The sequence below is a fragment of the Blennius ocellaris genome (genome assembly GCF_963422515.1).
Source record: "Blennius ocellaris genome assembly, chromosome: 9".
Taxonomy (NCBI): Eukaryota; Metazoa; Chordata; class Actinopteri; order Blenniiformes; family Blenniidae; genus Blennius; species Blennius ocellaris.
In genome coordinates this window covers 11,398,273-11,410,554 of record NC_137658.1, presented here as the reverse complement: position 1 = coordinate 11,410,554, position 12,282 = coordinate 11,398,273, and the positions used below count along the sequence as shown (strand labels likewise).

Below are 12,282 nucleotides of genomic sequence, written 5' to 3'. Positions count from 1 at the left end.
TGCATTAAAGAAGTCTGGATATTTTAACCAGCCTGAGACTGGGGAGTTGCTGTCTGGCAAGTAGTTTAAAAGTGACTGGTAAACATCTGAATGGTTTGTGTACGTGTGGGGAATCAGATGGTATTTCATGTGTTATTTCGCTGTCAGATATATTCTTGTCACAGAAAGAAGCTGTTTGAAGATCTGTCTGATCTGGGTCTGGAGGTGTTTCTCTTGAGAACGGGGATATAGTTTGGAGAAATTCCAAGTCTCTTGGGAAGGCAGTGTTAAAATTCCTCCATTGTTCTGAGCTTATAAGATTTGAGCTGGTTGAGTAATATCTTCGTTGGATGGTGGAGTTATGCGTTATGCCGTACGGCGTACAGCCTGCCGGACATCAAGAGGAAGAAGAAGGTTTTTTTTCTTTTTTTTTTTCTTCAATTGAACAAAAGGGCAGAATATATACATATAACAAGGTACTTGAATGTCATATACAATGAACAAAATAACAATAGTTAGGATGCAATATAAAAGCCAAAACCACAAGTTCAATCTTTATAAATCTTTAAGTAAAAGATTTATGCCTCCCATTTTCTTAAATATTTCCCTTGGGATGTGCTTCCGAACATCTGTACTGGAGGAGAAGGATTTTAACCAGTTAAGTTTTAATGCACCATTTACGAAATCAATCGCATTAAGACCACTATCTTGATATTCTTTGCTCAATTGTGTATTTTTTTAATATAATGTACATTGTTTCTCTAGATATAGTTAAAATTAATCTGATTTATTATTTTTTTTATGGCTTTTTTGTAGATTGCTGTGGAGTATGCTGGATATATGCAACGGGATAAACTTTCCGTTTCGGTTAATAAAACACTTCTTAAAATACTAATATGTCTGTGTAGCCATGAATTAAGACGGGCCTGGCAATTCTTTACGTAAATGACGAGCATTTCCAAGGTAGAAGAAGAAGTCAGGCTGGGCCTCTCGCTACTGCGCATGCGCGGATCGTCGTCGCCAGGAGGAGCAGCAAGCAGCAGCGACTTGACAGCTCCGTGATGAAGGGCTCACAGCGCCGCTAATTTATTTCCGCTGATAAGTTGTAGTCAAATGAACAAAGACCGGACACCACTGCACGGTTACCACACGCCTTCTGTGACCACCTTTCAGCACTGTCGCCATGCCGGTAAGTCGCCACGCCTGTTTTGTTTGCAGGTCGGGTTCCTCCCTCCCTCCACTGATGTGATGCTAACCGGCTAGCGTCGCTAGCTCGACGTTTGCTCGGATTCAGAGGGAGGAGGAGAGGGGGGGGGTTGGATTAAATCCGTTCCCACAGCGGGGTTTTTAGCCGTGATTCCACAGACAGGTTGTCCCTGTGTGTGCTGCTGGCCTGGTTAAAAGATCGCTGTGGCTGGCCCCAGTTTCCTTTTATTGCATTGATGATTCCATTAATTCGTGATTCAATTCAAAATGCATTGAATTAATGAATTCGATTCAATATGAGATTTGCATGAGCACAGTAAAGTAATGCTTCGCTAACCATCTACTGGGCATTTGACAAAAAAAAAAAAAATACAATAAAATCAATTCAAGCCATTTGATATAAATATTCAGACCAGTGTGACGGAAAAACTAAAATTCATTTGTTTTCAAGTCTGCACTTCCTACTGGCAATGCCAAACCTGCCTTCTGACAGCTTGGCTGCCATTTAAAAATCTTCTAATATCTGATCGAGATTGGTGGGTGACCGGCGTTTCCACAGGCCACCCTCTCAGAATACCACATCATGATGAACTGAAATTCCATCTCGGTGCTAATTCTAAGAAACCGACCTCACTGTCATTATTTTTCCTACTTTCAGAGTAATAAGCCAGAGGTCAGCGACAACGTCAAGGTTGTGGTGAGATGTCGCCCTCTCAACCAGAAAGAGAAGACGATGGGCCACAGACAGGCCGTCTTAGTGGACGAGATCCGTGGCACCATAACGGTGAAAAAGCTGGAGACCCCCCAGGAGCCCCCCAAGACCTTCACTTTTGACACGGTGTTTGGACCAGACAGCAACCAGCTGGACGTCTACAATCTGACAGCCCGCCCCATCATCGATTCAGTGTTGGAAGGATATAATGGTGCGTTTCATGTAACTTGTACCACTCGGCTGTCTAAAAGCCATTAGTTTCATCAACGTGACCACTCAAGCACCTGGAATATGCACTTTTGTAAAGCAACCCTGTGTTTCCATTAAAGCCACTCACGAGCCTTTTCTCTTCTTTCCATTCCAGGGACCATTTTTGCGTACGGGCAAACTGGCACAGGAAAAACATTCACCATGGAGGGTGTGAGAGCAGTGCCAGAGCTCAGAGGGATTATCCCAAATTCCTTTGCTCATGTCTTTGGTCACATAGCCAAGGCAGAGGGTGACACCAGGTGAGGCAGCAGTCACTTGCATGCGAGCTGCTGCTGGATCTTAAATTGATCAATAACATTGGTTGAGTCTACGTGACTTGTTTTTATTTTTATTTTTGTCTCTTGTCATGAGATGGCAAATATGTTATTTTATTCTGGTTTTAAATAATACATTCCTGTACCGCACCTTACATAAATCATATCATCACTAATGTAATATAATATATTTAATTTATATATATTGTAACGATTTTCAGTGTTGAATAATTTTGTAATAATAACCGTTCTCACTATTTTCCTAAGCTCTGCTTGTAAGCGCCATAGTTGTCTAACCATTTACTATCTTTTGAAAATAATGTTATTTGCACTTTGTCTGACTCGACACATTTGTGAATGGCACATAATGGTGAAGTTAAGTGTTTCTCATGCCACATTAGCAATTTCACATTTCACTATATTGATCTCACTTTGCAAAACACGTTTTTCTTCCTTAGGTTTCTCGTGCGAGTTTCCTACCTGGAGATTTACAATGAAGAAGTGCGAGATTTATTGGGAAAGGACCAAATGCAGAGGCTGGAGGTAAGAAGATATTTGATGCCAAAGCCCTCTCGTATCTCTAAGACCATATTTAACATCGTTGTGTATTTTTTTCCAAATGTAAAACCTCCCCGTGAGGTTGGTAATCTCTGGAAATCGACGGTCTTTTTCTTTTTTCCTTTTCCGATGACAGGTGAAGGAAAGACCAGATGTGGGCGTGTACATCAAAGACCTGTCTAGTTATGTTGTGAACAATGCCGATGACATGGACCGAGTTATGACGATGGGCCATAAAAACCGTAAGAGACACGAGTGGCTGCGCCGAGACAAAAATAGACACACATGAGATCAGAAAGACTGATTGCACGATATCGCGACATTGATCTCTATGGAACGGCATACATTACTCTGAAATGGAACTTCATTACAAGAAGTCGACGGATCTGTTTACAATTACGATATAACTTACTGCTAAAGTTTGAAAAATTGCAAACATGTTTGTTTTTTTTAACAGTTTAATCCCGAAAAGCATTTAAATATTTGTCATCACTGTTATGTGCCCCTGATCAAATGCTATTTTTGTCATATTTAGGGTCCGTTGGCGCCACAAACATGAACGAGCACAGCTCCCGTTCTCATGCTATCTTCACCATCACCATCGAGTGCAGCGAGAAGGGCGTTGATGGAAACCAGCATGTGCGCATGGGAAAACTGCATCTGGTCGATCTGGCGGTGTGTGTCAAGACGTAAAATTTGAACTTCTTCCTGTGAATACGAGACGATCCCGATCGCGGTACGTTTCAGTCCACAATTCATCTGGGCCGTTTGTAATTAATCAGCCACTTCCCTGCCGCAGGGTTCAGAGCGTCAGGGTAAGACCGGAGCCACCGGTCAACGTTTAAAGGAAGCCACGAAGATCAATCTCTCGCTTTCCACGCTGGGTAACGTAATATCGGCCCTTGTGGATGGCAAAAGCACACACGTTCCCTACAGGAACTCGAAACTGACCCGTCTGCTGCAGGATTCACTGGGAGGAAACTCGAAGACCATGATGGTAAAGCTGTGTTGAAACATGTGAACCACTGCTGCATTTAAATAAAACAAAACAAATCCTTTCAAAAATAAAAAAAAAAAACAATTCATGCTCGAGTATTTTCACCAAGTGTTTTGGTTCGCTTGATCAATACTATATTTTGCCCACTGTTTAATTATTAGCAGTTTATTACTCCCAACATTCAGTGGTGTTTGGTTTAGTAGACACCTATTTCATCAGCATTTTCTTGTCATTATTTCCATTGTTCTAATCCCCGACGGGGCAATTGGAGTTAATTTTGAACCCGTTTTAGTTATTTGATTATATACAGAAAAGAAAAACTAGGAACAGAAGATTACCGACAAATGTATGAAATGTATTTTCCTGAAAAGCGCTCCTCGTACAATGCTTCTCTCCAGACTAATTTCAGCACGAGCGTGTCCCGATGCTGGGCCAGTTGATTTCCTCAGATTTCAGAAGAATGCCTCTTTTCACTTCATACACATCCTCCTTGTGTGTTTCATGCTGATGTGTCAGAATAGCAAACTTCTGCAAAATTGAAAGAAAAATTGCTGCCCTCTGCTGTTCAGTTGAACACTAAATATATAATAGCAGTTAAATATTATGAAAGTGCAGTTAATTTGTAATTTGTAGTTTTCACACATTACAAATGCCTGAGGTAGACTAGATGACCTGGGAGGTCTTTTTTTTTTTAGTTCATAGGCCATATGTAGAACATTTAGGAAGCTAGTCCTTTTTTGGTAGCAGTTCTCAATAATTTTTCTTATGTTATTTACCTTCTCAGGTCAACCTCTGTGGGAAACGAGCTATTTTAATCCTGTCAACGTGCAGCATTCAGTGCTCACAATTTATCAACTGTGTCATTGTCTTTCCAACTGCCGTTGCATTTCTTAACATTTTGACCATAAATACTGACTGGTGAATAAATGAAGTTCTGCTTTTATTCCTCAAACCCACTCAAACATGTGGCTAACCAATGTTTTCACCCGATTTATTGTGAAAACCTAAACTTTTAACATTTGTCCGGCAAGTCTTTAAAAAGTCTTCTTTTCAAGCAAACCAAAACTGCTTGGTAGAAAAATCTCAGGTTGACCAATGTAAGCATTTTTGGTTTAATAATAATGATAATGTCATTACAGTTTTTTTTCAAAAATCACAAATTTCTCTCCCACCAGTGTGCAAATATCGGCCCTGCAGATTACAACTACGATGAGACCATTAGCACCCTGCGCTATGCCAATCGGGCTAAAAACATCAAAAACAAAGCCAGGATCAATGAAGATCCAAAGGATGCTTTGCTGCGCCAGTTTCAGAAGGAGATTGAAGAGTTGAAGAAAAAATTGGAAGAAGGTATTAAGCCAGATTTAAAGTTAAAAAAAAAAAGAAATTCTGTGGTTGTAATGTGTTTTTGCATTTTGTGCATTTTTTTTTTTTTTTTTTTGGTAAATTGTTCCGTCTCGTCGTAGGTGAAGTGATATCAGGCTCTGAGGGCAGCGGCTCCGAGGAGATGGACGAAGGTGATGATGAAGGAGGGGAGGGTGGAGAGGGCCGTAGGAGAAGAAGAGGTAAGGTTTTGTGATGAGTGTCGAGTCTGCGGTGTGACTGAAAATGTGCTGATGCATGTGGGGGTTCGTGGTTTATGCTGTGCAGTGCATCCCCATCAATGTGAAATCTCTTATCAGCGTGTCAATATAAATATTACTCAGCATCCAGTCCCTCTAATATATTTTCAAGCTCAAGTTGTTTAGCTGGTCTCTGTTGCCAGGCTTTCTTGAACATTACACTGAGTTCCCCGGCTATTTTCACCTTAGACATTTGAACTAATATTAGAGAGTGTGACGTTGCCATGGAGTCAGCAAAACTCAGTCATCACTTTATTTTCATTGCAGACAGTGATTTTCCTGTTTACCTTTGCACTGTTTTTTTTTTTCCAAACAGCTTCTGCTTTGGTTTGAATTGTTTCCCGGTTGTTTCCACTATTCACATATACTATTCACATTCCCAAAAACATGCACTGGGGGTCCCCTGAGCAAGACCCTCAGGCCCCCCAGCTCCCCCTGCAGCTGCTACCGATGGGTCAATTCGGGATGGATTAATACAGTGCTATAAATAAAATAGAAATCCATATGATACCTATGTGTCTTAAGAACATAAAAGGCCCGTATTTTTTTTTTTTTTTGCTTCAAACCGGCAGTGCAAGGCTGCGACAGAAGCCTCATCTCTTACATCTACATTACTCATCCGTCACTGCAGGCCCCACGTTGGGGTTTTGACGTTTCCTCTTCTCACCCACCTCCTCAGTCAAAGTACACACTGATGTTGAACCACAAAATAGTGACTTGGAGAAGGATTTCCACAGAGCAACATATCGGTTGTTAAATTATTACTTATTAATAATTACTTTACACCCATGGAGCCTCAAAATATTCTTTATTTTAGGAATTAAAAGTCAATCTTTTTTTGTCGTTTGCGACAAAATCTTTTATTTCAAAAGATTTTAAATATAATCTCGTGTGCAATATCAATCCTAGAAGAGTAAATATTTACAGTACATACTTGGACATAGTAAACAGGATGCGACGGCAAGTTCTTGTATAGTGTGGGCCTTCTATGTATACGCTGGATACAGTTGTCATGAGTAAAAGCTGGAAATTGTGGCTGACTAATGTCTGATGATGACGACACCGTTTGGTTTTAGTGCAATGAGCTTGCAAGTGGTTTTGTTTGGGGGATTTCCTTACCCTTTGACGTCTCACCTATGTCCTTCCACTTACTGTCTAGTATTCCCTCACTGACTGGGTTACCTACTTTTGTATACAGTTATATAGTAGTCTATACATCCTAAGGGGATGTAAAAAATTGAAAGGAAAAAAACAAAACATGTCAAACTGTTTAAAAAAGAAAGAAAGAAAAAGAGAGAGCCCGAAAGGTTAAAACTGAATAAAATGTCAAACGTGTCGAAATGCTGAAATTACGAGTAAAACCGCTAAAATCGGGTTCAGAACAGCTGAAAATATAATTTAAAAAAATGTCCCCATCCTGAATGTCCTCACAGATTTACAAGATGAAGATGAATCAAGATGAATCAATTAGATAACACTAATACAACACCAACGACTGTTATACTTGATAACCGTTTAGTAACAAGTGCTTGGTACGCTTGATTGATTTAAAACAACCTGCCTGGTGTTTTTTTTCCCTGCTTTAGGGCGGAAGAAGGTCTCCCCAGACAAAATGGTGGAGATGCAGGCGAAGATTGAAGAAGAACGAAAGGCTTTAGAGGCCAAGCTGGACATGGAGGAGGAGGAAAGGAACAAGGCCCGAGCAGAGTTGGAGAAGCGGGAGAAAGACCTTCTTAAAGCCCAGTGAGTCCTTGGCCATTCATTCTTGATGAACTTGCGTCGGTGTATTTTCGAATCCAAAGCGATAACCTTACGTCCGACCCGTCAGGCAGGAGCATCACCTCTTGCTGGAAAAATTGTCCGCCTTGGAGAAGAAGGTGATTGTGGGCGGCGTGGATCTATTGGCCAAAGCTGAGGAGCAAGAGAAGCTCCTGGAAGAGTCCAATAGTGAGCTGGAGGAGCGCCGCAGGAGAGCAGAGCAGCTCCGAAAGGAGCTGGAGGAGAAAGAGGTGAAGATATACACCAGTACACACGGCATTTCACTGAGCTCATTGCACGACATAAATGGCCAGCACACTGAATCAAATAAAGCATCAACTGAGCACTTTTTTGTAATTGTTGTGATGTTAGGTGGGAAATAACATGGTAATAGATCATTAATAACAGTACAAGAGTTGAGCTGAATTGATAGTTTGACATGCCTTTTACACCAAGTAACCCAATACTCAAATTCTGACATTTTAAGAAAACTGAATTCTTCAGACGTTAATCTCGCTAAAGAATATAATTCTGCATCATTAATTTTTTTCCCCTCGTTTTCAAAAACAGCAAGAACGTCTGGACATAGAAGAGAAATACACAAGTCTGCAAGAAGAGGCTCAAGGAAAGACCAAGAAGCTGAAGAAAGTCTGGACGATGCTGATGGCCGCCAAGTCAGAGGTAAGTATTACAAGAAAGGGCCCGTTATCACATTGGTCCATATAGAACACAACCCTCATTTTAAAGGGCTTATGTTTGGGAAATTCTGCAGATCAAATCATGAATTTTATTTTTCAATATACCCAACTGTTAATATTTGATTTCCTCACCAGACATATCTCTCTGACAGAACTCGATTTTCATCATCATGAACCCGTTTCTGTCATCTGTATATGTTCTGCGCCTTTAAAAAGTGATTATCTTCTTATGCAGTGGGTTTGGGTTGATTGGGAGAGGGATGACGATTGACCCGGGTGGTTTGTGCCGCGTGTGTCAGCTGGCAGATTTGCAGCAAGAGAATCACCGAGAGATTGAGGGCCTCCTGGAGAACATCCGACAGCTGAGCCGAGAACTCCGCCTCGAGATGCTCATCATCGATAACTTCATCCCCCAGGAGTACCAGGTAGATTGTTTTTTCTAAATCTATCTAACACATGAAATGTCCTGAAAATGCTTGAACATTCGGGCCTTCAAACCTGCATTGTGTTACACTGCAGCTGCACCGTATCAACTTATGTCCTGATTTATTTTTTTATTTTTTTACTTTGTGATGTTTGCTTCGTAGGAGATGATCGAGAACTACGTGCACTGGAATGAAGACATTGGCGAATGGCAGCTGGTGAGCTCATTTTGCTGTAGCGCAGTGCGATGAAGACAAACGAACTCATTCCGAGAGCTCTCTGCTCATACCCGTCTTGACTGCTTTGTGTCTTCCAGAAGTGTGTGGCTTACACTGGCAACAACATGAGGAAACAAACGCCGGCTCCAGACAAACAAGAAAAAGACGTGAGCTGCAGAAGATGATGACCACGGTCTTAATAACCTGCCTTTACATGATCTGACAGTCGACCGTTCTGCTCCTTGTCTCTGCCTCCTGCAGCCGTTTGAGGTGGATCTGTCCCACGTGTACCTGGCCTACACTGAGGAGAGCATGCGGCAGTCCCTCATGAAGCTCGAGAGGCCCAGAACCTCCAAAAGTAGCAAAAGCGGCCGTCCCAAAACTGGACGGAGGTAAAATGCTGGACACGCAGATAAGTTGAAAGCTCAGATAGGTCTACCCGTCTGTGCCTTCTACTTCCTTTTATCATTCTTTGGCCCCGTTTCCATTTCTCACTTCTTAAATCTTGCATATATCTGATTTAATATAATTTAATTGAATCTGATTATTCGTGTGTGTGGGTGCGTGTGCTTAATGGAAAGGAAACAAACAAAATGAAACTTAACACTTCTAATTCTTTCATTTGATTTTCCACTTTATGAAGTAGCATTACTGACGGGGCTTGGTGATGCCGTCCTTATAATGTCCTCTGTTTGACAGTTCATGTTGCAATCGCAACGTGGTTTTTTTGGGTTTTTTTTCTTCTCATTGCTGCTTATCATGTCAGTCCGGGAAGGAGATCAATGATTTTGGTGGTAATTTAATGGTACTTCAGTAGACGTTCTTGTAAAGTACTTGTATTTTTTTTTTTTGCTTGTTTTTTTTAACTCTTTATTGTCATTTCCACTCTTGATTCACTTCATGTTATTATTTTGCTTTTGATTGCATTTTATATTTAAAAAAAACCCACAAATGACAAAATTGACTGCATTGTATGGTTAGCTCATATGTAGTATTAGCTTTGATCATGATATCATCCTCTTCTACGAAATAAGAAGGCAGAAAGTGTTTGATAAACTTTATCATGAATCCATCTCTCAACACAGGAAAAGATCTGCAAAGCCCGATGCTGTGATCGACTCTCTTCTGCAGTGATGACAGCGCGTCGTTTCACCACTGCACTCATGTTACTGAAAGGAACCTGTTACTCCGTGAATCAATTAACCTCCTGTAAAATATGTTCTGCATAACACTGTATAGCCACTAATATTTAAATGTGAAGGAACTGCACCTGCGATGGGATTAACATCTTCTAGCCAACAGGACATATTGTGTGTAAAGGAGAACTTTGAAGTTGTCTTAATATTTTGTTGTTTCATAAAACATTTCATTGGATTCTAATCGATTTGCAAAAGAGCAAATCAATTTCAAGCAAATGTCACAAGCAGCATTGCAACACTTTGACCATAGCTGACATCCACCAAATCCCCTGGATTTTATTCATTAAATTATTTTACATGTTTTATTTCACACGTGTCCTCTTTCTTTGTGCATGCCATTATAGATGCTTATGGAAACAGTACTTTTCCAAAAAACATGCCATGTGCAAGTACTTTGTAATAGATGAGTTATAGATGAGAAAATCTCTCCTGCATCATTAGGCCTGTCTTAATAATGTGCATGTGGCTATTTTTTGGAGTTCATGTGACACGTATGAACTGTCGGCGCCGTGGCTCCGTCAACGTCTTATTTAATCAAATCACTAATGTAACTGAGGTTGACCCGCTAATCTCCCGAGAGCCGTGTCAGTTCAGGATTAATGAGGTGCACATCCTCTGGTAAATAAGAGTTTAGTCAAATAGTGACCATGCTCCACTTTGCCAGAGTCACGAGCTTTGGATGACGGGAGGGTGAAGGAACAAGGGAGCAGCACCGACTGCAGCCCAACAACTGTTTTCATGTACAAGTAACAAGATCACCGACACTCCAGGGAGCGTACCTACACCTTCGTTTTAATGCCCCATAACTCAAGTACTTCCAAAAATAGACTAGAATAGTGGCACCATGGATAATCACAACTGGTGTGTAACGTTTTGTTCTCCAGCGCAAAATGTCTGATCCTTGTCAGACAGAGTATCTGTCAGTAATGAAGAGGTGCTGCTGAATTAAAGCTTTCATGACAAACCATTTCCACATGAACTTTTATTGAATATGAAAGTACAAAAAAAGAAAACTGTCTCAGAAAATAAATAACATTTTGTCAATGCATTGTAGCAGGTATATTAAATACAGAAGACTCGACGCGATCGCGTCGCGTGCCGGTTCACTTCATTAAAGCGTAGTCGACGCACGTCTTGATATCTTCCAGAAAACATCCCAGCGGGTATTTGTCGTTGGTGTTCAGCGGACAGCTGACGTTGAACTGAAACAAAATAATGCACACAAAACGTATCGTTTTTCAAGTGGTGTTCACGGGGTCTTGGAACATCGTGTCAGAAAGTTGTTTTTTATGATAGGACTATGAAGAACCAGTATGTTTCTTGTTACCTTTTCATTGTACACGATCAGGGAGCGGGTGAGTTTAAACAGGCTGTGGTTTTGTGGTAGATGATGCTCAGTCACTTTCGAGATCTTCTCAGCCCAGCAGAAGAACTCGTCCTGTGAGGAGGAGGCGGACACGAGTTAGTGAAGGTATCCAATGAATCAAGGTGTCCAATAATGGAAGATACAGTAAGTTGAGCTACATACCACGCAGAGTTTCCCGTTCCTTGGTGTTCTTGTCACACGTTTGTCCAACGGCTTCAGTGGTAAGACAACATTGTCAGGATTGTAACAACCAAAATGATCAACAGACAAAACCCCAAACGTTGTTGACGGATTTCTCACCACATGCTTCTCGCTATTGTTGGCCTCTTCTTTGATCCGCTGCAGCAGCTCTTTGGGGTCGGGACTCCGCGGTGCTGAGGAGACCATCACGGTCACCGTCGCCATCATCAGTGCAAAGTTTTGAACGCTGAGGATCTTCATGTCTCTCACCTTGAGCCTCGCTGCTTCAGGTTGCGCGGTGGAGTTGAATTCTCTTGCACACTATAAGATGCTGCTACTTATAGTGTCGTCAACTGTGACACCGTGACCACAAAATACAGATTCATCGGAAAGGAAAATCACCAAATAAGGACCGCAGGAAGATGTGTATCCTTTCTATTATCTGATGAAACTTCCGAGTCTCAAACATAACCTGGCCCTTCTTTCGTCTATATGTTTTAATCAGCAAAAGCAACAAAGATTTTTTTTAATACTTTTTTTTCACAACTGTGTAACTGATTTCATTCAGGTAAATATAAGTGTGTTAGTGTATTTGTCATCATTATTATTACTATTATTAATATTGGCAACATTATTTCAATAATTAGACCTTTCATGTATCAAAATAGAAAATGACTGTCATGTGTGGGCACTTGGGAAACATTTATGAGTCAAGTTGAGGGTTTTTTTTTCATTCATCCCCCACATAAGGGAACTATGACACAGGTAATAGAAAAACTGTTATTCACTTTTGCTTTTGGTAAGGGGACCCTTAATTGCCCGCCGACTTAATTCAATAAGAA

At 41.0% G+C, this 12,282-nt stretch overlaps 1 protein-coding gene across 2 annotated transcripts; it reads left to right on the top strand.

Annotated features, from left to right (window-relative positions):
• The first annotated feature begins 1,011 nt into the window (after positions 1–1,011).
• On the top strand, positions 1,012–10,162 carry kif3a (kinesin family member 3A). 2 transcript variants are annotated; one of them, XM_080502180.1, is made up of 17 exons: positions 1,012–1,168; positions 1,844–2,108; positions 2,262–2,406; positions 2,880–2,964; positions 3,116–3,221; positions 3,515–3,654; positions 3,779–3,976; positions 5,152–5,326; positions 5,443–5,541; positions 7,185–7,341; positions 7,427–7,607; positions 7,927–8,037; positions 8,354–8,479; positions 8,642–8,695; positions 8,794–8,862; positions 8,957–9,087; positions 9,781–10,162. In XM_080502180.1, the coding sequence occupies exons 1-17, from the start codon at positions 1,163–1,165 to the stop codon at positions 9,827–9,829; spliced, it is 2,097 nt and encodes a 698-aa protein (XP_080358306.1). In that variant the 5' UTR covers positions 1,012–1,162; the 3' UTR covers positions 9,830–10,162. The 2 variants fall into 2 exon arrangements, with proteins under 2 accessions (XP_080358306.1, XP_080358307.1); XM_080502181.1 differs by lacking the exons at positions 8,642–8,695; positions 8,794–8,862; positions 8,957–9,087; positions 9,781–10,162 and adding an exon at positions 8,207–8,269 and having other exon boundaries at positions 8,354–8,418.
• The last annotated feature ends 2,120 nt before the right edge of the window (positions 10,163–12,282 follow it).